Source organism: Thalassophryne amazonica, chromosome 7 (genome assembly GCF_902500255.1).
Source record: "Thalassophryne amazonica chromosome 7, fThaAma1.1, whole genome shotgun sequence".
Lineage (NCBI taxonomy): Eukaryota > Metazoa > Chordata > Actinopteri > Batrachoidiformes > Batrachoididae > Thalassophryne > Thalassophryne amazonica.
This window is the reverse complement of record NC_047109.1, coordinates 40,471,623-40,495,587: the sequence shown is the minus strand read 5'-3', so window position 1 is coordinate 40,495,587 and position 23,965 is coordinate 40,471,623. Positions and strand designations below refer to the sequence as shown.

The 23,965-nt window shown below is 40.2% G+C and overlaps 1 protein-coding gene across 1 annotated transcript in view; it reads left to right on the top strand.

The window, feature by feature from the left end:
- si:ch1073-284b18.2 (protein lin-28 homolog A) overlaps positions 1 to 11,577 on the top strand; it is a 73,192-nt gene extending 61,615 nt beyond the window's left edge. The window contains 4 exon segments of the mRNA XM_034173615.1: positions 3,815 to 3,999; positions 11,359 to 11,428; positions 11,430 to 11,507; positions 11,509 to 11,577. Coding sequence (XP_034029506.1) covers positions 3,815 to 3,999; positions 11,359 to 11,428; positions 11,430 to 11,507; positions 11,509 to 11,577 — 402 coding nt within the window.
- The last annotated feature ends 12,388 nt before the right edge of the window (positions 11,578 to 23,965 follow it).

Here is a 23,965-nt window from a genome sequence, read left to right as displayed (position 1 = left end):
GATGAGTGAGTGAGTCTTTCCAAACGCTACATAATAAACTAGAATCGAGTAAAACGTTTTTTTCCCCCTCCCAAAATGAGGCGTCCTGCATTCTTTATGAATTACATCCTGACATGCAGCACAGCCAGCTCCAAGAGCTCAGGTCGGACGTATGGAAAGACATTCATGTCAATATCTGAAAGGAAATGCTTTTGTCAAAAACTACAGATTTTGTTTATTTCTATTTATGTCCAGAGATCAAGGATCCACCATGTCGAGCTTATTATGTCTAGAGTTTAAGGATCCAGTGACCTATTTCACATTTATTTACTTTAAGACTCAATAAAATGTTGATATAGAAAACCTGTAAAGCCTACTTTTAGTACACAGAAAATTCACAAGAGGTATTGATAAGGGAATCGATAAGGAATGGGATCTATAAGCGGAATTGATAATGGTATCAATATAGATTAATATAGAAGATCAATATAGAAGGAAACGGATGAAGACTGGGGGACAAAACATGGTTCTGAGCAGGACCAGGTCCAAAACATGACAAAGTAAATGTAAGGATCACTGCATTTTGCTTTTTATTTGCACTCCCCATATCACTCCATTTTAGGGTTGTACTTGCGTTATGAGGGAACATCACCTATGATTTTGGCTGTTTTGTTTCTCTGGTCCAGCCCAGAGGTGCCTCAGTCTTTAGGACCATCTGAAGGCTGAAGGCAGCCAAGAGGACTACTTCGATTCACCTGTCCATGACAGATAAATGGTTGCCTTTGAAAGGTAAAACGGACCAGTTGTTTGTCTGGGTGGTTTCTATTCAAGGTGGTTCGGTAGTGTAGTGGATGAGACTATGCACAGGGTCAGTTCATGCTACCAGACCTGACTTGATATCATGTTCGATTGGAATGTTGAGTTTAATTTTGTTCTTGTCTGTGGCTGTTTTGCATTATATTTTTTTGTATTTTAATGTTTTGTAAATAACTTTGTCCCGCTCCTGATTTGTTTGGGGTCATCACCACAGTGGATTCAGTATGGATGCACATATTTATTTGGGAGACTTTTACACTACATGTCCTTCATTATGCAACTCCAGAGACGAGCGCTAACCTGCTTGCACCACTGTGCTGCTCAATATGTTGGATTGTCAAGACCTACAACCAATCACAGCAATGAAATGTACACTGGGGGGTACAAAAGGCTCAATTGTAAGCTTGTTAGCTCCCACGGAATACATTTAGGTAAACTAACAAGCTGCTCCTAACACTAATAACATAGGTCACTGTAGTTAACAGTGGTGTTAATTGCATCCTGCTGCTTTGTCTGTATTTGTGCTGTTATCACGTTTTCAGCTCGACACTACAACTACTTGTGAGTTAGCTTCCATAACTACATTTAGGCTGTGGTTGTTAACCCTTTATAACATATGGATAGATGGATTTATAAATCCTTGATCTAATTATAAATAGATTGACAAGCCATATAGATGAGCTTTTATGACAATATTTAGTAGCCAACGCATACCATTTAAATATAAATAACTTAATCCACAACAGTCCTTATGAAGTTTTCTTGTCTTGCTTCCAGAGGTGATAAACCCCAGTTTCAGTGAATAACGCTTACCATGTCTACCTGTGTACCTGGGGGATAAGAAAGTGATTTCACTGATTAGTTCCTCTACCTGAAGAACTGAACTAATTAGAATTGGCTGTTTTTGTGAGTGGATGGGGCAAATATGTTGTTGGACCTACTCACTGAAGCTGGAGTTTTTCACCTGTGCTCACTATTTTCAGCCACGACTCCGGGCTACAAAATAAAAGCTGGCGCTGTCCATGTGGATTTCTACCTCCCAGGTTGTTCCCTGATCTGTTCCTCTATGGAAGCAGCCAATGAAGAAGCAATAGTAGTCAAAGCCACTGGCAGACATTTTTAGCAAACAGGGCCAGTTGGAAAATTAAACTTTTAGCTAATAATAATATTAGTAGAGACTTTGTCATTATGCATACAAGCCTGCTGCATTTACTCCATCCTTATTACAGTTAGACACAATCTAACCACTAGGGACCGTTGCAAGCCACAGTCTGGCGCCCAGGGACCAACTCCAGATGTCAAGACACTACCTTGGTCAATAGTAGAGAAAGGAGCAGACCCTAAATAAGCGTGGTTGTTTTTAAACCAGAGCACCAGGAGGAAATTCACACAGACATGGGAAGAACATGCAAACTCCACACAGAGAGGTCAGGAAGTGATCCCAGAACCTTCTTGCGTGAGGCATCAGTGCTAACCGCTAATCAACCATGCTGCCAGTTAGAAATACAGCAAACACATCTTTCTTGCCAATAAAGGCTTGAAGTGCAGTTGTTTGTTCTTCTATGAAAGAAAATATACTGGTGTTTAATGCTGGTGGAATCTGTGGCAGCCATCTTGGTCATTTAGAAAAGTGCCTCAATGGGGTTGTGATGTCTGTCATTATATAAAGCCCACCCCATATCAGATAAATTTGGTTGTAATTGGCCCAGTTGTGGTGTTTTATTTTTTCTTCCCCAGGTGGAAATGTCTTTGAATATTAGAGGTCAGACATAATCTACCGGAGGAAACAAATATATAAGCTCTCAGATTCATCAGGTTCATCAGGATACAAGACAATCTCTCATAATTTTAAGTAAAAAAAAAAACCAAACAAACCTGTATCCCCTTGTATCAGGATCTGCACCAACTGACTGTGTTCTCCTGGCCCATATCACTAAAGAGTCTAATACAGGAGATGATTAACCAGAGAACACTGATGGTGATGATGTCGTATGGAGAATAAACCAGGAACAGGACAACATGGAAATTAGAACTAAATGCCAAAACACGACCCATGATGGTCATAAATATATTTATAGCTATGGTTCAAAAATAACAAATGAGTATCTGATAGCCTCACAAAGTACATAAAACTATAACAACCCTACAAAGTAGGTTGGGACAACCATTCAATGTTTATCGTGTGTGTACGTGGCAGCACGGTGGCTTAGTGGTTAGCACTGTTTCTTCACAGCAAGGAGGTCATGTGATCTACTTCCACCTGTGGCCTTTCTGTCTGGAGTTTGCATGTTCTCCCTGTGTTTCCTCCCACATTTAAAGCCATACAGGTTAGATGGATTGGAAACTTTATAATTGTCCAGGTCTCCCTTGTAAAAATAAATTTTGATCTCAGTGGGACTAACCTGGTTAAATTAAATGTCCGTCCATCCCTTTTTGCTTGATGGCATGATATCTCAAGAACCAGTTGACCAATTTCATTTCATACTGAGCATAAGCATGAACTTGAGTGATTCCCCGACACTAGTTGATTACAGTGGCCTTGGGGTTAATTTCAAGGTCACAGCAAGATAGTCAAAATATTGTCATTGCCAGCCCTTGTATAGTGCAATATTTCAAGAACCAGTTGACAAGTTTCATTCGGGGTTACTTGGGACACTTTGTGTTACTGATTTGTAGGGGCTGGAGGGGATATATTGTCTCCTGATGACTTTTCTTTTTTCTTTTTTAATACTAGCTACTCCAGAACATGTAAAGAGAGTTGCTGGAGAACATGTGTAAAGGACAATAAGACCAGCAATCTTGTGTATAAAGGACCTTTAACACTAAGATCCAAGCTAATAAATCATTTCCATAAATTTTAGGATGGGTTATCAACACACTTAAGTTACTTTCAAATTAATTCTAGAATCATCTGAAACACTCCAACAATAAGTTCACAATCATAAGTTATGCAAACAAAACAAGAGTTCCTGAGAAGGAAAACAAAATTTTGATGGCTCTTGTCTTCATGTCCCCTCAGAGTAAGTTGCATATGGAAGGCTTCCGCAGCCTGAAGGAAGGAGAAGCAGTTGAATTTACCTTCAAGAAATCATCAAAAGGCCTCGAGTCCCTGCGAGTGACAGGTCCAGGAGGCATCTACTGCATTGGTAGTGACAGGAGACCCAAAGGCAAAAAGGTCCAGAAACGACGGTCCAAAGGTGACAGGTGAGATGGACTATCCAACCTCAGATGCACATTTCTTTTAAACTTGAATGATGTTTTAGGGTTTTTTTGGACTTTGGGAAAGAACATTTCAAATTTCAGTTCACATTTTTCAACAATGCAATAAGATTAATAAAATAACGTGATTTTTAAGATGAAACTTAAAAACCTGGCTCATCTGCATTCAAGACCATTTATGTTGTAAAGCTGGTCTTCAGTCACTGTTGTGTCCCATTTGGAACAGATACACATACTTGTTGGTGTTGTTGTAGTTTCTCCATATTTTCCTTTCTCTCTCTCGACCCCCAACCCCCACCTCTGTTCCCTATAAGGGTCACAGCAGCAGGCTTGACGTGTGACCTGGATCAATAACTATTTAAATCTGCTGGCCCCCAGTGAATTCTCACCCGCGGACTGTCTCCCTTCCCCAACCTGTTCTGCCATTGTGATCAGAAGTTCCACCCCCCCCCCCCCCAAAAAAAAAAAAAAACATCAAGCCACACGTAGAACAATCATTAATTTTAAATATGTTTCATGGGTTTTGCAACACACTTAAAACTTTTTTATTATTTATTTAAGGTTTTGACAGTTTGATCTCAAGGCAACAATGACTCCTTCTCGAGGAAAACAAAAAAAGTGCTGCAGGGATGGGGGGGCGGGGCATGATTTTTGTGTCCTCCTGAATATCAATATATGGCAGGGTTAGAGGTGTATTATCGTCACCGCTCTGTCAGTGGTGATTAGAACCACAGAGTAGCCGGTATGAAAGCAGAGATCATTACCGCCTCAAAGTCGTGGGAGGACTGACGCGGTTCAATAACCCTCCCTCATCCATACTGATCCATGGAGATCATTTTCCTCCAGCATGGCTCATTATGCTACAAATGATGTGTCATACACGCATATTGGATTGTAAACATTTTTTTTTTTTTTAATTATGGGGCATTTTACGGACAGGATTAACTGATCTGTCCTCAGTTGGGGAGTGCTTTGCTGAGATCCCACAGTATGCCCTGAAGTAAACCACAGTCTGTATTTAATAGGCCACTGCTGTGGATGTATATATGACTGAGCAAGAGGAAAAAAAGCTCGTGTCCATTTAATTGATAACAGATGCACGAGCCCAGGCAAAGGGGTGAAGGTCACTGTTGCCATGGAAACTGTGTATGAGTAAATGCAAGAAGGCCGGGGGTTGGGATGGTATAGGATTGGGTGTTGGAGAACTGAGGAGAGGGTGTGGGGGTCAGGGTTCAGAGGTCATTACTGCAGCTTTTTTAGACAAAGGACCACTTCCCCTTCGCTCCTCTTGCTCCCTGATGGATGCTGATGTAGGAAGCTCCTGTGACGGTGTAGACCTTGACACCACCCCAATGGCTGCTGCTACAAAGGCAAACTGACCCACGGCAGCCACCCTGTCCAAACTCATATGGTGCTATAATGGTTGCAGGAGTGCACAGTGGCAGAGACTGACCAGCTCACACCCACGGCCCATCTGTCTTCTGCCCGTGCACACGTGGCTATTCTGTAGCTTGCCTTTGAACAGAAGTGGGAGATGGCGTTTGCTTGGCCCCTTGTGGTGTTCAATAAAACAATTGTACTTAAATACAATAAAGTTCAGTGGAAAGCCTGGCTTCGACGAAGAAAATAGGCCAACCTCTACATTATACCATCGCATGCAAAAGAAATGGACAGTTTTTGATCAACTTAGTATTGTGACTTTGTATTCCTCACTGGTGGTGCCATTCTTCTTCCTCTTTGGTATCATTAAACCAGATCACTAACTTCACTACATTAACTGCCCTCATTTCAGATTTTAAACTGTATTCATAACTAACCAGATAGCTGGATTTGAAAGCAGGCATATTCCCATGTAGGTTTGTTTGTTTTTTACTCTGCTCTCAAAAGTAAAGCACAAAGTGTTTTGATCCTGAAAATTCATGGGATCCTCAACAAGTTGCTGGTCATCCTAAGCAGCTGATACACATGTACTGAGTGCTGTGTAGAGCGGATGAAAAGTGTCTGACCTTTGCTATTGACTTCTGACGTTTATCAGAGATGTGCCCTCTCTCCTACACAGTTTAACACATGCATGATATGTGCGCTCGGGAGGTTTGTGGAGACCAGCAGCTGGGGTGTCTTTGGTGAGGAAAGGTTTCCTGACCTAGACTTCGCAGTTGATGCAGTGAACGTTGTAGAATCAATAGATGCTGCAATTGTAGCACCTCAGAACCTAAGAGATGATTCAGAGAGTCTGGCTTTGTAGTTATCATGGATCAAGACTAACATCCAAGCTTTCAATGACTTTCTGGGTTCAACCATCTGAAGTGTATCTGTATGCATTGAAAGTAGAACCTGACCGATATAGTTTTTTTTTTTTTTTTGGAGGGGGGGGTTCTATACTGATTATAGGGAGCAAAAAAATTGATACTGATATATAGCCAATATATGTTTAATTCACATTAATTTTGACAAAATTTAAAGGGGTGGGGGGTGGACTGCATCCGTTTACCAGAAAAAACAGCCATATTTATACAGAAATCAAACTGTCTGGGGGGGGTGGGGGTTGTCAACCCTTATTTGTTTGAGCAACCAAAGATTGTGTGTCGTGCTTCCATCAAATTGCCTTCACTTGAATTGGCAATTGCTGTGTTGCATCACTCAGCATTTCCCTAAAATGCTTCCTGTCTAATTTCCCATCTATTTTGAACCTGTCCAGCTGGAGACATGGTGACCACTTGTCTCTTGACTCCATAAAATGCCCACTCTGACTGAAAATGAATGGCAGCTGGTTGCTTGACCTCTGTCTCTTGTAGCTAATGTGACCAAGGAGTGAAGGGGGTCCCAGCCATGGTTGACAGCATTGTAAACAATGCTGTTAGAGCACCCTCTATTGGACAAACTACATAATGATACTGTTTCCAACAGACAATGTGTTTTTCTGCATTGTTTGTTCAGTGAAATAAATCTTTGTTTCAGCAAAAATAATGGTGAACGATGCACTTGTGAAAGTCTCATATTGGCTGAGAGTATCAGCCAACAGACATATGTCGGACTGCAGTTGAAAGTTTTGAACTTGCTGAGAAGTTCGCTTACAGTACTTTACCAGTGACATTCATGTCCTTGGCCTTTGGGATATACAGAGGAAGAGGAAAAGCTTGTAGAGGCATGTGGTTCCTGGATAGGAAATGTTTGGCAATGCCAACGTCTCTGTTTTAAAATAAGGGTCCAGGTTTTAGGGTCATAATGCTTCCTTTCTTACTCTATGGTTGTGATGCTAGCGACCTAATATGTCTTTAAGGACCCTTGGGTGCCACTGGAATGACTGTGAAATGGCCGCTTACTTACGGACACTCGGATAAGGTGACTCACTTGAACTGTGAGGGAACAAGAACTACAGGACATTAGCCATGTGATGTTTCTCAGGCAGCTGCTGATGACCCCAACAACTGGAAAAGGCCAAGGGGACACCCATGTTTCATCTGGCTGTGGAAGATAGGGTAGATGTTTACTTTAGGTCCCGTTCATACTGGTGTTGGGAATAGGTTTTTTTTTCTGAATTTGAACAGTGCTACTCTGATTTAAGATTAATTATTTTCTCAACCCAGGGTTGAGCTGGATTTTAGCAGGATTCACTGAGGACTGAACACAAATATGGCTAAAATCCGGCGAACTTGTGGATCATGATGTCAAACGTCCTCACTATATTTGTGCACCCACAGCGTCCTCTCCTCAGTGCGGTTGCAACAGCAAGGATGGCACAACTTTCTTTCTCTGTAGCACCTTCTCACCAAGAGAATCCACTCAGTGGGTTCCCTTGCATGTGTCTCACACACACACACACACACACACACACACACACACACACACACACACAAAACCCACTCGCACATCTAACTCCACACACACCCGTGCCATGATCTCCAGATCCAAGAAATTCTTCCTGAATTCTTGCCACAATTTTTGATGAAACTGCAAAGCATTTGGCGTGAGAGCTGGATTGAGTTTGGATGCATATGTAGGATGAGTCTGATTTGGAAAAACAGGTCTGAAAACTTTCCAGCTAGAAAGCAATCTGGCTCGAGCTGGATAGCCAACCTCAGTCTGTACAGGGCCTTAGAGAGGTTGAGGTGGATTCAGATGTCTGTATGAATGGTTGCTATCCAGGACCAAGGTTGTTCTGTAGAGTGGTAGATGCAGCGACACATGCCACCAATGCAGGGTCCCATACTTGACCTGATGTTGACATGAAACTGTTGTTGGACAGTTTTCATAATTAGAATGCATGCCTTTTTAACAGTGACCTCGCCTCCATTGTGAGCACAGTCACTATCCTACTTTCATAGGGGTCTCTCGGCTCTTTCATTGAGCCGAGTATTCCTTAAAATTTTATTAGCAAAGAAAGTCATGAAGTCATTACTAGTTAAAGTTAAACTATTAGAGAAAAAATTACTCATAACCATCCCAAAGACATATCGTTATCTTTGGCTGCTTTCAGTAATGCTGGTATTTGGTTAGACTCTTTCTCTCCAATTGTTCTGTCTGAGTTATTTTCATTAGTTACTTCCTCCAAACCATCAACATGTCTATATTAGACCCCATTCCTACCAGGCTGCTCAAGGAAGCCCGACCATTAATTAATGCTTCGATCTTAAATATGATCAATCTCTCTTTATTAGTTGGCTATGTACCACAGGCTTTTAAGGTGGCAGTAATTAAACCATTACTTAAAAAGCCATCACTTGACCCAGCTATCTTAGCTAATTATAGGCCAATCTCCAACCTTCTTCTTATGGCCTCAGACAGTGGATTCATCTCTGTGCTTGTCCTGTTAGACCTCAGTGCTGCTTTTGATACTGTTGACAATAAAATTTTATTAGAAATTAGAGCATGCCATAGGTATTAAAGGCACTGTGCTGCAGTGGTTTGAATCATATTTATCTAATAGATTACAATTTGTTCATGTAAATGGGGAGTCTTCTTCACAGACTAAGGTTAATTATGGAGTTCCACAAGGTTCTGTGCTAGGACCAATTTTATTCACTTTATACATGCTTCCCTTAGTATTATTAGAAAGAATTGCTTAAATTTTCATTGTTACGCAGATGATACCCAGCTTTATCTATCCATGAAGCCAGAGGACACACACCAATTAAACTGCAGGAATGTCTAACAGACATAAAGACATGGATAACCTCTAATTTCCTGCTTTTAAATTCAGATAAAACTGAAGTTATTGTACTTGGCCCCACAAATCTTAGAAACATGGTGTCTAACCAGATCCTTACTCTGGATGGCATTACCCTGACCTCTAGTAATACTGTGAGAAATCTTGGACTCATTTTGATCAGGATATGTCCTTCAATGCGCATATTAAGCAAATATGTAGGAACTGCTTTTTTGCATTTGCACAATATCTCTAAAATTAGAAAGGTCTTGTCTCAGAGTGATGCTGAAAAACTAATTCATGCATTTATTTCCTCTAGGCTGGACTATTGTAATTCATTATTATCAGGTTGTCCTAAAAGTTCCCTGAAAAGCCTTAGGGACCTCATAGTACCATATCACCCAATAGAGTGCTCGCTCTGACTGCAGGCTTACTTGTAGTTCCTAGGGTTTTTAAGAGTAGAATGGGAGGCAGGCCTTCAGCTTTCAGGCTCCTCTCCTGTGGAAGCAGCTCCCAATTTGGATCAGGAGACAGACACCCTCTCTACTTTTAAGATTAGGCTTAAAACTTTCCTTTTTGCTAAAGCTTATAGTTAGGGCTGGATCAGGTGACCCGAACCATCCCTTAGTTATGCTGCTATAGACTTAGACTGCTGGGGGGTTCCCATGATGCAGTGTTTTCTTTCTCTTTTTGCTCTGTATGCACCACTCTGCATTTAATTCATTAGTGATTGATCTTGCTCTCTTCCACAGCATGTCTTTTTCCTGATTCTCTCCCCTCAGCCCCAACCAGTCCTAGCAGAAGACTGCCCCTCCTTGAGCTGGTTCTGCTGGAGGTTTTCTTCCTGTTAAAAGGAGTTTTTTCCTTCCCACTGTCGCCAAGTGATTGCTCACAGGGGGTCGTTTTGACCATTGGGGTTTTTCTGTAATTATTGTATAGCTTTTGCCTTACAATAATAAGCACCTTGGGGCAAACGTTTGTTGTGATTTGGCGCTATATAAATAAAATTGATTTGATAGGGGGATTGCATACCCATCATATTAGATTTTGGTCATGCAGGAGATTGTGGGAATGGTGCCTGCTGTGGATGCACAGACATGCTCAGGAGGTACACAGAATCTGCAGAAAACTTGTATGGTAGACACACCAACATTTATCCACTTCAAACCACTTCCATCAAAACCACCAGTGTAATAGTTTTGTCCACAACTGCGGAAAATCTATGAACACCATTGACACATAACTTGGTAACATGATGTTGTACAAAAGCTTCAGATATCTGTCCCATTCACCAAGAAATGCGTGGTGTTTTGGCTCAGCACAGAGATGATGCAGTGCACACTCAACAGTCTGAATGATATCAAAGAGGCCTCGCCAAGATTATCTTTGTTCATTTTTTCCTCTGTGGAAAAAGGCCAAATATAAGCATTTTATGAACACTTGATATATAATCTCCTAAATATGTGCTATTTACCCCATACTCACAAGGTAGTAACTCCTAGTAGTAAGTTAGTTGAACTTTCCTCTATCAGATCCTTTTTCTTGCCTTTTAAACTTGCAATTCTGCACTTTAACCATGTTTTTAGTGCTGCTACTGTTCCTGCCTTGAATGGTGAGTTAATAACAGCTCCAGTGACATCTTCTGGGTCCAACATTGGCTTAAAAGTACCATATCTCTCTTTGTTTACATCCATGGATGCCGGCTATAAGCATACAGACAATCCCTAATGCATTGTGTGAGGGATACTTCTGTGCATGCAATTGCCCCTATTGGCTGTCCATATCTTCATCAAATTTTTAAGTTCGGGATTCAACTAATTTGAATGGTTGATGCAGCGTGCCTCTGCAGTATGCATCAGATTTTTCTCTCTACAAGACCGTTGCAGTGCACTGCCATACAGTAATGGAAGAGACACAACAAAAATGTTTTTCCTTGATAATGTGCACACAGCTTGAGGAACACTATGAAATGTCACATAATTTGATTCTCATGCATGGCTTTTTCAGGAAAATGGAACAGGGGCTATTTGAACCTAACTGGACAACATTTAAAAACAAAAACATAAAAGTAGGTAACGCCCCCCTGGAGTGCCTTTTACCAATTCAAGTCAGGACAAGTAAAATACTGCCCTCTAATGACCAACAGGTGCTTCTCACATAATATTATACATGTGATGAAATTCTCTTTGCGCTTACAGATGCTACAACTGCGGAGGCCTGGACCATCATGCCAAAGAGTGCAAGTTACCACCCCAGCCCAAAAAGTGCCCATTTCTGCCAGAGCACTGAGCACATGGTCGCCAGCTGCCCAATCAAAGCACAGCAGTCCTCACCAGGTTCTCAGGGAAAAACCGTCCTCCTTAAAAGAGGACGAGCAGGAGCACACCCACTCAGCACCACCTCCTGAAAAAATCTGATTAAGGCTTAAAAAAGGGGAGCAACTTGGAAGCTGAGGAAGCACAGAAGCCAATCAATTGCTTTGAGGGGAAATGGGAAGCAACACTCCCTTTTACCTTTCAAACCTGCTTTTGGAACTTCCTCAGATTGACCAAAAAAATTGCTCGTGAAGGTGTTTCTTTTGTTTGGGCTTTTAATTTGGTTGTAACACTCAGGAATACTACTGTACAATTGCACTCAGGACATTTTTGAAATGGGAATCTCTGGTTTTGACTGAAGGCTTTGCGGCTCTAATAACTAATGCCATAGAACACATTTTCTTGATGACTTGTTGTTTTTGGAGAATTTTCATTTGTTTTTAACTTGATGCTGCATGTCTCATGATGGCATTAGAAGTCCATGTCTTTGCTTAATACTCAGTGTGTTTAGTACATTAGCTGCCTTACAATTTTGTCTCCTCCTGACTGTTACACCTGACTATCCGACAAAGGGGAGGACCTGTTTGTGTCTCCGCGATGAATGTTAGTTTGCGTATCGCTTTGGAGAATGGGAGGATATGCAAAACCTCATGGGACGGGTTTTAGGACAAAGCTATTGGCAATCTATTGGCATGTGCCAATAGTGCAGGTCTATAGATTTCTTATTTTATATTTTCTCCTACTTGGGGCCAAATGAATGTCAGACGAGGAGTGGTAGTCAGCTAATTTGTCATTATTTTTGTTTAGCATTTTGATGGCAGTCTACCTCCATGGTGCATGGTCAGTCTTGTTGTTGGTAACTACTGATGGTACATCAGGATATTTTCTGCTCTAAACACAGCTCTGGAAATCGCTGGATTGATGTAGAATTAAAATTGGATCCTTTTTTGCACTACAGCAGTTATGCAGGATTTCCATTACATTTAACATTACATGGCAGTATTTTTCACATTTTTAATTTTTGGCTAAAAGGTGAAAAATTGCTTAATTTGGATTTGATAAAATTCCACTGAATATAATATATAGCACCCCCTATAAAAATTACACACTTTATATGTTTTTATAACTTTATCACATCAAAACAACTAACAAATAAACAATAATAATAATCAGGTTTCTTTACACAAATTCTTCAAAATGTATGTTTGATAATCTCAAAAAGAAAAAAAATCTCAGCATAATTTGAATAAAGTAATATTTATAATTTAATTCCATTTAAATCATGCACGTTGTCCCCATAGTCACATGGGTTCGCTTAAGTGTGCACTGGCTTCCTCCCACTTAACGCGGGTTAGGTGAAGTGGAAACTTTTAAATTAACCCCATAGGTGTGCATGCAAGTGTGACTAAGTTTGTCTGTCTATATGTATCCCTGTGATAGTCTGGCATCCCGTCCAGGGTGTACACCGCCACACACCCTCTGTCTGCTGGGATAGGCTCCAGCCCCCCATGACACTTGATTGGGATAAGCGGGTATAGAAAATGAATGATTTTTATTTAAATTATGTTATAGAGATTTGTTTTGACTTTGACATTAAAGACGATCACTTTTAAAATGTTTTTAAAATTTTTATTTTTATTTGAAACCCTAAAACGTATGGAAGCCCAAGGACGAGAGTACCCCATGTACGTACAGTATCCATTCTCCCTCTGCTTGGACTGTTACTGAGCGCTTTTGTGAGCTCTCCTCTTGATACTTGAATTAGGTAGAATCAGACACATTGGACCTCATGCAAGAACCACTCTATGAACATATTTGATCATAAGTGGTTGTACAAGTGATTTAAGAGCATTTCAACTTTCGCAAATTTTTCTCGGATTTTGAGATTTTTACTTTTTTGCCATTGTCTTTCATACCTGTAGTGTGCTGTGGAGTTAGTTATTTTCCAAACCTATATTTTTAGTAATGGATCAAATATTTCATTGTTTTGATGCCATTTTAGTTTGAAAATCCTACACTGTTTTAAACAAAAATACATGGATTTTTAGGGGGGGAAAAAAAACTGACTGCTGTGGTTGCCAGAATAATTCTGTTAATAAAAAAATAATACAGTAAAAGTTGTGCAAATGCCTTTACAGAGAGGCCTGTAAGTTTTACCTCATAAAGCTGTTGTAATTTGCAAAAAAAAAAAAAAAAAAATTTTAAACCAGGAAATTCAACAGGTTTTACACTGAATCCCATTCAATGACATTTGGTGGTGCTGCTCCCATTTTGCTCAGAGCAACCACTGGAGGATTAGCATAGGAGCCATATAAACTGGTTTTCCTAACACAACTCCAGCTGAACAATGAGAATAGAATATGGCAGCCTTGAACTTGGGAAATTTTGCTTGGGAGGCAGACACGTTTGCTGTTCACACTACTACGCTGTCAACACAATCAGAACTACTATGAAAATGTAATGAATTGCATTTCATTCTGCCATATTAACATATTTCATGTCTGCTTAGAATTGAGTAGGCTATCTATCAATCGGATAAGAGTTTCTGCAGTTCTGTGCATTTTCAGGCAAACTGACAACATGTGACAGAATGGTAGTGCAAGCAGTTTTCTGGTTTCCCAAATAGAATACCCCTGGTTCAATGTGGCCCATACCTCATTCTCTCTGCATTATTTTTTATTTTTGGAAATTATAATTGTTTTATTTTGTAAAATTTACAGTATTTTCTGAAAAGGTATTGACATTTTTACTGTGGGGTTTTGTTGTTGTTTTTACAGAATTATTCCCGCACCCAAGGCTGCCAGTTTTTTTTTTTTTCCCCCCATAAAATGACATGGCGGGTGTTTTTTGTTTGCAGTGTACATAAATGTTATAATTGTTGATGTTTGAAATGTGGTATAATTCTAAATTTAGTCATTTAACGGTATCATTAACTGAAGATACAATAACCTATTCCTTTAGTAGTTAGTCCCACAATGGGAAAATATGCAGCACCCTCTGTAGATGCGTGTTATAGGAAACCTTGTCTCTCTTTTGCAGACTGGGCCATTCTTCTTATGAACCAGTCTGATCTCCCACCCCAGCTGGAGCCATTAATCCCTTTCTGGCACATAATACTCATATTAAAACACTACTACTACTAATAATAATAGATTTCTCTCCAGCATTGCCTCTGCCGTTGTCCTGATCGGCAGTGCATGTGGCCTTATTTGGTATTTATGGCACGTATTTATGGAAACGTACTCTTGTCAGTACATGCTGATTTACAGTGGGTAGTATTCATGAGGTTTACACATGCAGACCATCATGCCAAACAAATACGGTAAATTTGGAAGTTTCTAAAAATATTCTTGCATGAGGCCCAATGTTGACAGTGTATACTGTACAATCCTCAGTGTTAATTCACCTTGCATACAGTAGTGTTAAAAATAACAGTATAGCTCTTTATGTAGTTTTCACCAGTTATGAGTTGTTATACTTTTAATAATGTTAAGCTATTAGCAGTTTGATAGCATTAACTTTCTGGAATTCAGTGTACTTTATGGCGTATGAAAGTGTATTTTTGACACTATAGTAAGTACTTTATCACTGCTTGGATTGAGAAGTGTAATTGTGTGGCCAGTGTTTTTAGGAACACTGACGAACACCTGAGGTTGGGTTTGAACCCAAGACCCAGCGCTGTCACAGCAGCACTGTTGAAAACTGACTTTGTGTGTTACACCTTTTACTTATTGGTCACTCATGTCATGGACATGTAATTTAACTGTCGAGTTAAATTACACTTGTCGAGAGCTGAATCAACACTGATATTATTAACTTTTAACATAGTGTTAAAATTACACTTGGATTTTAAAATCAACTTTAAAGTATTGAGATTTTGACATTCCACTTTTTGCTTTTTTTTTTTTTTTTTTTTTTTTGTAATCCATTGTGATCCTGGGTAGTTATTTAAGTCATGACCTCCATGTAACCCTTACTAGGGTAATAGTTCAGGAACACCAAGCCTGCATGGAGCAGCGTGTAGAAGTAGCTAGTTAATCAGCATTTTACTCCCGTTTTACAGGAGAAGCTGACATGTTCTTTTACACCCAATTAATATATATGTAAAATTATTCTAAAGTTTAAAAAACAAATCATACTAATTTATTTTCATCCAAGAGTGCAGCAGCTTGTCCTTTTGCTCATGTAAAATCCTCACAGCAATGAACATTCTATTAGAAAACTGCCAAATGTCTTATAGTACTACGTAAGACTTCAGAACATATTTCGGATACAGTTTTTAACAGGATACACAGTTTTTAACGTCAAGAAACTTGCACCATTCTGTACATATGTTCTTGACAAGTATTGATTGTGAGTTTGATACTGCAACTCATGAACCAGACTATACCATACATATGTACTGGTACATAGTATTATGAGGACTGACCTTAAAGGGGTTATATTGTACAATTGGTTTGAGATTTTTACAGTCCAATGTGGTCTTTGTCTGCAAGTGGAAACAAATTTTAAATTACCTACATCTAGTCCTTAAATGGCTCCTTTTAGAGTTCCATTATGTATGTCCATATAATATGACCACTTTAAAATGTGAATTAGTTTAATTTCCTTGTATGTTTTTTGTTTTTCATATACATTTCTGTGCATGGTAAGTCTTTGACATAAAGGCTCTCTGGGATAATCTATGCCAAGACCACTGCAATATTGTTCTGCACTATCACGTGTATGACGCATTAATTTCTTTCATAATACATTCATTATTTTATGCCTTTCTAGTTTTTTCATTATTACTATTTTTTATTAAAATGTGTATACCAGTTTGCTGATTAGGAGGAAAAACTTTGGAGAACTTCTACCTCAGACTTGTCTCAGGAATCACCCATCTGAATACTCAGGGATTTCTTTAGATTGATTGTAAGGAGTTGAGGAGTGGTTTCTCAAGATCAGTTTGGGATGGATATTGATAGAATCATGTGACAAATGAATCACTGTGTACTCACAGAAGTATAAAGGCAACACTTTTGTTTTCACTCCAATTTTTCACGAGTTGACGTTAAAAAAAAAACAAATATACAAAAATAGGGTTTCTTCACAAGTTCTGTGTTTCTCAAATTTTGTAAATCAATGTTAGTAGAACCTCTCCAAGATAATCTGTCCATCTACCGGGTGTGGTACATCAAGTTGCTGATTAAATGGCATGACTAATGGACAGCTTTACTTTGGACTAGTCACAATAAAAGAGCATTCTAACATGTGCAGTTGATTTTGAAAAGAGATCTTTATCACTGTATTTTCCAGAGCATAAGTTGCACCTTTTTCTGAATCCTCACATCTTTAATTATTAATTTTTTGTGCATTGTTGCATTGGCATTTAGGAATTTATAATTTTTATTTCATTTTGCTTTTATTCCCATGAAACCCGATTTATAAATTATTTTTGGGATTAAGTTGTACTTGTACACCCAGATGGAATTGAAGTTGTAGGACCTCCCAAAGTAGTAAAAAAAAAAAAAAAAAAAAAAAAAAAAAAAAAAAGTAACCTGTGACTTATACTCTGGAAATCAAGGTATGTGAAATCACAGCTGAAAATGATATTGGAGGTAGTTTAAGGTAATAAAATGAAACTTCAGTTCATGGGCAAAGTGTCTGCAGTCAGCATGCCAATTTAAAATCCCTTAAACATATGACATTTGTGGCATTGTGCTGTGTGATTAAAAGTGCACATTTTAGAGTGACCTTTTTATTGTAATCTGTCTGAAGCACATCTGCGCAATAATCATGCTGTTTAATCAGCAACTTGATGTGCCACTCCTGTCATATGGAAAGCAGGTGCTCACAATCATGGATTTTAACAAAGTTATGAACACAATTTTGATAGAAGTAATGTGTAGTGTAATTATTAAAAGAAATCTGAGATCTTTTACTTCAATCCATGGGAAAAAAAAACGAGCAAACAGAAAGTGTTGCATTTATGTTTGTCGGACTATACTAAGACAGGATTGGTGGAATCTGTTCTTGAATTTCTCACCTATAAAAAGCCACAGACATTTGTCCCACATTATGTCTAACAATTCAAATTTTTTTTTTTAGAGTTACAAGCTACGTGTCTCTTTTGTGAATATACTATGCCGAATTCTCAATTATGGATTTTTTTTTTTTTTTCCTTCTGAGTCATTCCTCTTAAACATGCCATGATGTGATTTGAAGAAATGTTCCATGATTGTATTTTTTTTTTTTTTTTTGCTGTATAATCTGTGTGGATGGGGACATAGTAGAATATTGTCAAAGGACTGGAGAGAGTAGTGTGTAATCAGGGGTTGTTTCATTTCAACACAATGGTTGATAGTGTTTCAGACTATCACTGCTTACGACCAAAAGAATGTCTCGGGTGAATTAACATTCAGATTTATGTTGAACTCTACTGTCAGTTGGTCAGACCTCCCACATTTGTTTGAAATTAAATATTCTGAGTAATGACAGTTTTCCTTTCTGCACAGGTTTTGTGATTACAGCTTTAGCAGGACCATCTTGTTGAAAGACAACTGTCAAACACGTGAAAGGGTTGTGATGTTTGCAATATTCTGCTGTACTTATTGATGGTTGGGAAACTGACAAAACCTTTTTGACCCCTCAGTGGTGTTGTTATTGTGATGTGGATTGCTGGGAGTTAGATGGATTAGACATATCAAATGTAAGTAAGGATGAGACCATGTGCTCAGGGTAACCTTTGAATCACATAAAGCAATCTGTAGCCTGGTTAACTTGTTGCTTTGTGTGTACTTTTATCTTGTTCATGACCATCAGCCATTTCATAATGTGGTGTTTATATCCTCAGGTAAATGGCAAAAAATGTGCATTTTTTTACCAGTGAATGTATCAATGCTCACTGCCATAAGACTACATGTATCTTATCTCAGGTGATTTAATGGTTAGTTTGTCAATTATGAGCAGCATGTAGGCTTTTCAAAGTATTACTGTGATTGTTTTATGTAAAGATCTGCTCCGTTTCCTAATAAATATTTCAATATTCATGTTTTTGTTGTCTTCCAGTTTTTAGGGCCGAATTTACAGAACATCGCAGGGTTAATAAAAATGTTATTTGATAGCTCTATTTTAACATTATAACTGGGATGAGTACTGACCCCAAACTGAAACAAGGCCTGTTGGATTGACATGACCTAAATGTGTCCATTGCTTGCGCATGTTGAAAAAAGTGAGTGTAACTCAAAATCCAACGGATTTCATTTCCACAGACACAAATGCATTGGGAACACTGCATGTTCTGTTCCAAATCAAAACAAACAAACATTAGCAAATTTATTACTTACAGGAAGTGAAGAAATAGGAATTACACAAAGGCCGCTTCGCTTTTGATATTTAGATGATTTACTGCCCCCTGCTGGAATGGTGTGTCGAATGTAATGTCCATCATTCAGTGTTGTTAGGTAATATCCGTAGTTTCTCCAAAAATATTAGTCCCATCAACACTACAGTTTGGCGCCGTTCATCCTTGACCCCAAAAAAGCATACCAAACAGCAAATGTCAGCTCTCCCCAGTTTGTCCATGATTGAAGTTATACATATGCACGCACACATACAAGTACACAGAGGCCACTTGGCTTTTAATATATAGATGATTAACCGCCTCCAACTGGAATGGTGTGTGTCAGTTTTTCATCACTGCTGTTAGCCTCCAATAATATTTTTCTATCAACTTTGTTTTCGCACCGTTTATCCTTGACCCAAAATAGAGAGGCATACCAAACAGCAAATGTCAGCACTCCCCAGTTTCTGTGATCAAAGCCATACATATTCATACATACAAAGAGGGCACTTGGCTTTAATATACAGTATAGATGGCAATAATAATGGTAAACCTGCAATACCCGACGATGGATTACACAAGACACGCTACTCACACTTTACTGAATGGGAACAGGTTGAAAGAACTACATAAAGCATCAAAAAAATCAGGTGCTGCAGCTTCTATGTGGGTAAGCTTGATATTTCACCTAAGCTAAAATTTTATATATGATGAAGCAACTGCTGTGACTCACTGTCTGTGTATCACTGCCTTTGTCTACCTGGGGGGCTGTTTATGAAGATTGTGAAGTATAACGTGTTGGTCATGGTGATACAAATCAATGAAGATAACTATGCTGTTTGTCTGTGTAAATTCTGTTGTTGGTTATGTATGACCCACTGATATTCAAAGAAATCTGAATACACCAATACTTGATGCATTGATCGACATCATGAAATACACAATCTCACACACAGCCTTATTTCCAATGATCTCACAATTCTAATTGCTAGACATGTAGGAGAACTTCCAGCTTCTCATTCATTCATTTTTTTTACAACCCCAGTTCCAATGAAGTTGGGACATTGTGTAAAATGTAAATAAAAACAGAATACAGTGATTTTCAAATCCTCTTCAACCTATACTCAATTGAATACACCACAAAGACAAGATATTTAATGATCAAACTGATAAACGTTTTTGTGCAAATATTTGCTCATTTTGAAATCAATGCCTGCAACACGTTTCAAAAAAGCTGGGACAGGCGCAACAAAAGACTGGGAAAGTTGATGAATGCTCAGAGAACACCTGTTTGGAACATTCCACAGGTGAACAGGTTAACTGGAAACAGGTGAGTGTCATGATTGGGTATAAAAGAAGCATCCCCAAAAGGCTCAGCTGTTCACAAGCAAAGATGAGGCAAGGATCACCACTTTGTGAAGAACTGCATGAAAAAATAGTCCAGCAGTTTAAGAACAATGTTTCTCAACATTCAATTGCAAGGAATTTTGGGATTCCATCATCTACAGTCCATAATATAGTCAGATTCAGAGAATCTGGAGAACTTTCTACATGTAAGCGGCAAGGCCAAAAACCAACATTGAATGCCCGTGACCTTTGATCTCTCTTACTCCTTGTGTAAAGGATCTTACGCGTGTGCCCAGGAACACTTCAGAAAACCATCCATCCATCCATTTTCTTCCGCTTTATCCGGAATCGGGTCGTGGGAGCAGCAGCTCAAGCAAGGCCGCCCAGACCTCCCGATCCACACACACCTCCCCCAACTCCTCCGGGGGAACCCCAAGGCGTTCCCAAGCCAGCCGAGAGATGTAGTCCCTCCAGCGTGTCCTGGGTCTTCCCCGGGGCCTCCTCCCAGTGGGACATGCCCGGAACACCTCTCCAGCGAGGCGTCCAGGGGGCATCCGGAAAAGATGCCCGAGCCACCTCAACTGACTCCTTTCGACGTGGAGGAGCAGCGGCTCGACTCCGAGCTCCTCCCGAGTGACCGAGCTCCTCACCCTATCTCTAAGGGAGCGCCCAGCCATCCTGCGGAGGAAACTCATCTCGGCCGCTTGTACTCGCGATCTCGTTCTTTCGGTCATGAGCCAAATGTCATGACCATAGGTGAGGATCGGAACGTAGATCGATCGGTAAATTGAGAGCTTTGCCACCCTACTCAGCTCTCTCTTCACCACGACGGTCCGATACAGCGACCGCATCACTGCAGATGCTGCACCGATCCATCTATCGATCTCACGCTCCATCTGTCCCTCACTCGTGAACAAGACCCTGAGATACTTAAACTCCTCCACTTAAGGCAAGGACACTCCACCGACCTGAAGAGGGCAAAGCACCTTTTTCCGGTCGAGAACCATTGCCTCGGATTTGGAGGTGCTGATTTTCATCCTGGACGCTTCACACTTGGCTGCAAACCGCCCCAGTGCACGCTGAAGGTCCTGATTTGACGAAGCCAACAGAACCACATCGTCCGCAAACAGCAGAGACGAGATTCTGTGGTTCCCAAACCGGACCCCCTCTACACCCTGGCTGCGCCTAGAAATTCTGTCCATAAAAATAATGAACAGAACCGGTGACACAGGGCAGCCCTGGCGGAGGCCAACGTGCACTGGAAACAGGTTTGACTTACTACCGGCAATGCGAGCCAAGCTCCTGCTGCGGTCGTACAGGGACTGGATAGCCCTTAGCAAAGGACCCCGGACCCTGTACTCCCGGAGCACACGGTCGAACGCCTTCTCCAGATCCACAAAACACATGTGGACTGGTTGGGCAAACTCCCATGAACCCTCGAGCACCCGATGGAGTGTGTAGAGCTGGTCCAGTGTGCCGCGACCAGGACGAAAACCACACTGCTGCTCCTGAATCCGAGGTTCGACTATCGGTCGAATTCTCCTCTCCAATACTCTGGAATAGACCTTACCGGGGAGGCTGAGGAGTGTGATCCCCCTATAGTTGGAACATACCCTCCGGTCCCCCTTCTTAAACAGAGGGACCACCACCCCGGTCTGCCAATCCAGAGGCACTGTCCCTGATCGCCACGCGATGTTGCAGAGGCGTGTCAGCCAAGACAGCCCCACAACATCCAGAGACTTAAGGTACTCAGGACGGATTTTATCCACCCCAGGAGCCTTGCCACCGAGGAGCTTTCTAACCACCTCAGTGACTTCGGCCTGGGTAATGGATGAGTCCGCCTCTGAGTCCCCAGTCTCTGCTTCCTCTTCGGAAGACGTGACGATGGGATTGACTTCAGAAAACCATTGTCAGTTAACACAGTTCATCGCTACATCTACAGTAGTGTTCAGAATAATAGTAGTGCTATGTGACTAAAAAGATTAATCCAGGTTTTGAGTCTATTTTTTATTGTTACATGGGAAACAAGCACACTCTTAAGGCTATGAAATTGGGCTATTAGTTAAAAAAGAAAAGAAAAGGGGGTGTTCACAATAATAGTAGCATCTGCTGTTAATTTTGTTGGTTTGGAACCAAGATTTTGCTTGTTTACTAGTGTGCTTGGGGTCACTGTCTTGTTGAAACACCCATTTCAAGGGCATGTCCTCTTCAGCATAAGGCAACATGACCTCTTCAAGTACTTGACATATCCAAACTGATCCATGATACCTGGTATGCAATATATAGGCCCAACACCATAGTAGGAGAAACATGCCCATATCATGATGCTTGCACCACCATGCTTCACTGTCTTCACTGTGAACTGTGACTTGAATTCAGAGTCTGGGGGTTGTCTCACAAACTGTCTGCGGCCCTTGGACCCAAAAAAGAACAATTTTACTCACATCAGTCCACAAAATATTCCTCCATTTCTCTTCTTCTGAACAATGTCTTGAACGTCCCATTTTCCTCAGGCTTTCAAAGCGAAAAGCATGTTCAACAGGTGCTGGCTTCATCCTTAAATAGGGGACACCTGATTCACACCTGTTTGTTACACAAAATTGATGAACTCACTGACTGAATGCCACACTACTATTATTGTGAACACCCCCTTTTCTACGTTTTTTACTAATAGCCCAATTTCGTAGCCTTAAGAGTGTGCATATCATGAATGCTTGGTCTTGTTGGATTTGTGAGAATCTACTGAATCTACTGTTACCTTGTTTCCCATGTAACAATAAGAAATATACTCAAAACCTGGATTAATCTTTTTAGTCACATAGCACTACTATTATTGTGAACACTACTGTACAAGTGCAAGTTAAAACTCTACCATGCAAAGCGAAAGCCATACATCAACAACATCCAGAAATGCTGCTACCTTCTCTGGGCCCGAGCTCATTTGAAATGGACAGACGCAAAGTGGAAAAGTGTGCTGTGGTCTGATGAGTCCACATTTCAAATTGTTTTTGGAAATCATGGACGTCGTGTCCTCTGGCAAAAGAGGAAAAAGACCATCCAGATTGTTACCAACACTAAATTCAAAAGCCAGAATCTGTGATGGTATGGGGGTGTGTTAGTGCCCATGGCATAGGCAACTTACACATCTGTGATGGCACCATCAATGCTGAAAGGTACATTCAGGTTTTGGAGCAACACATGGTGCCATCCAAGCAATGTCTTTTTCAGGGACGTCCTGCTTATTTCAGCAAGACAATGCCAAGCCACATTCTGCATGTGTTACAACAGTGTGGCTTCGTAGTAAAAGAATGCGGGTACTAGACTGGCCTGCCTGCAGTTCAGACCTGTCGCCCATTGAAAATGTGTGGCGCATTATGAAGTGCAAAATACAACGGAGACCCCGGACTGTTGAACAGCAGAAGTCCTACATCAAGCAAGAATGGGAAAAAATTCCACCTACAAAGCTTCAACAATTAGTGTCTTCAGTTCCCAAACGCTTATTGAGTGTTGTTTGAAGGAAAGGTGATGAAACACAGTTGTAAACATACCACTGTCCCAGCTTTTTTTAAACGTATTGCAGGCATCCATTTCAAAATGAACAAGTATTTGCAAAAAAAAAACAAAGGTTATCAGTTTGAACATTAAATATCTTGTCTTTGTGGTGTATTCAGTTGAATATAGGTTGAAGAGGATTTGCAAATCATTGTATTCTGTTTTTATTTACATTTTACACAACATCCCAACTTCATTGGAATTGGGGTTGTAGTTATTTATATGTACTTATTAGCAATTATATGATTGAAATACCACATTTCATGG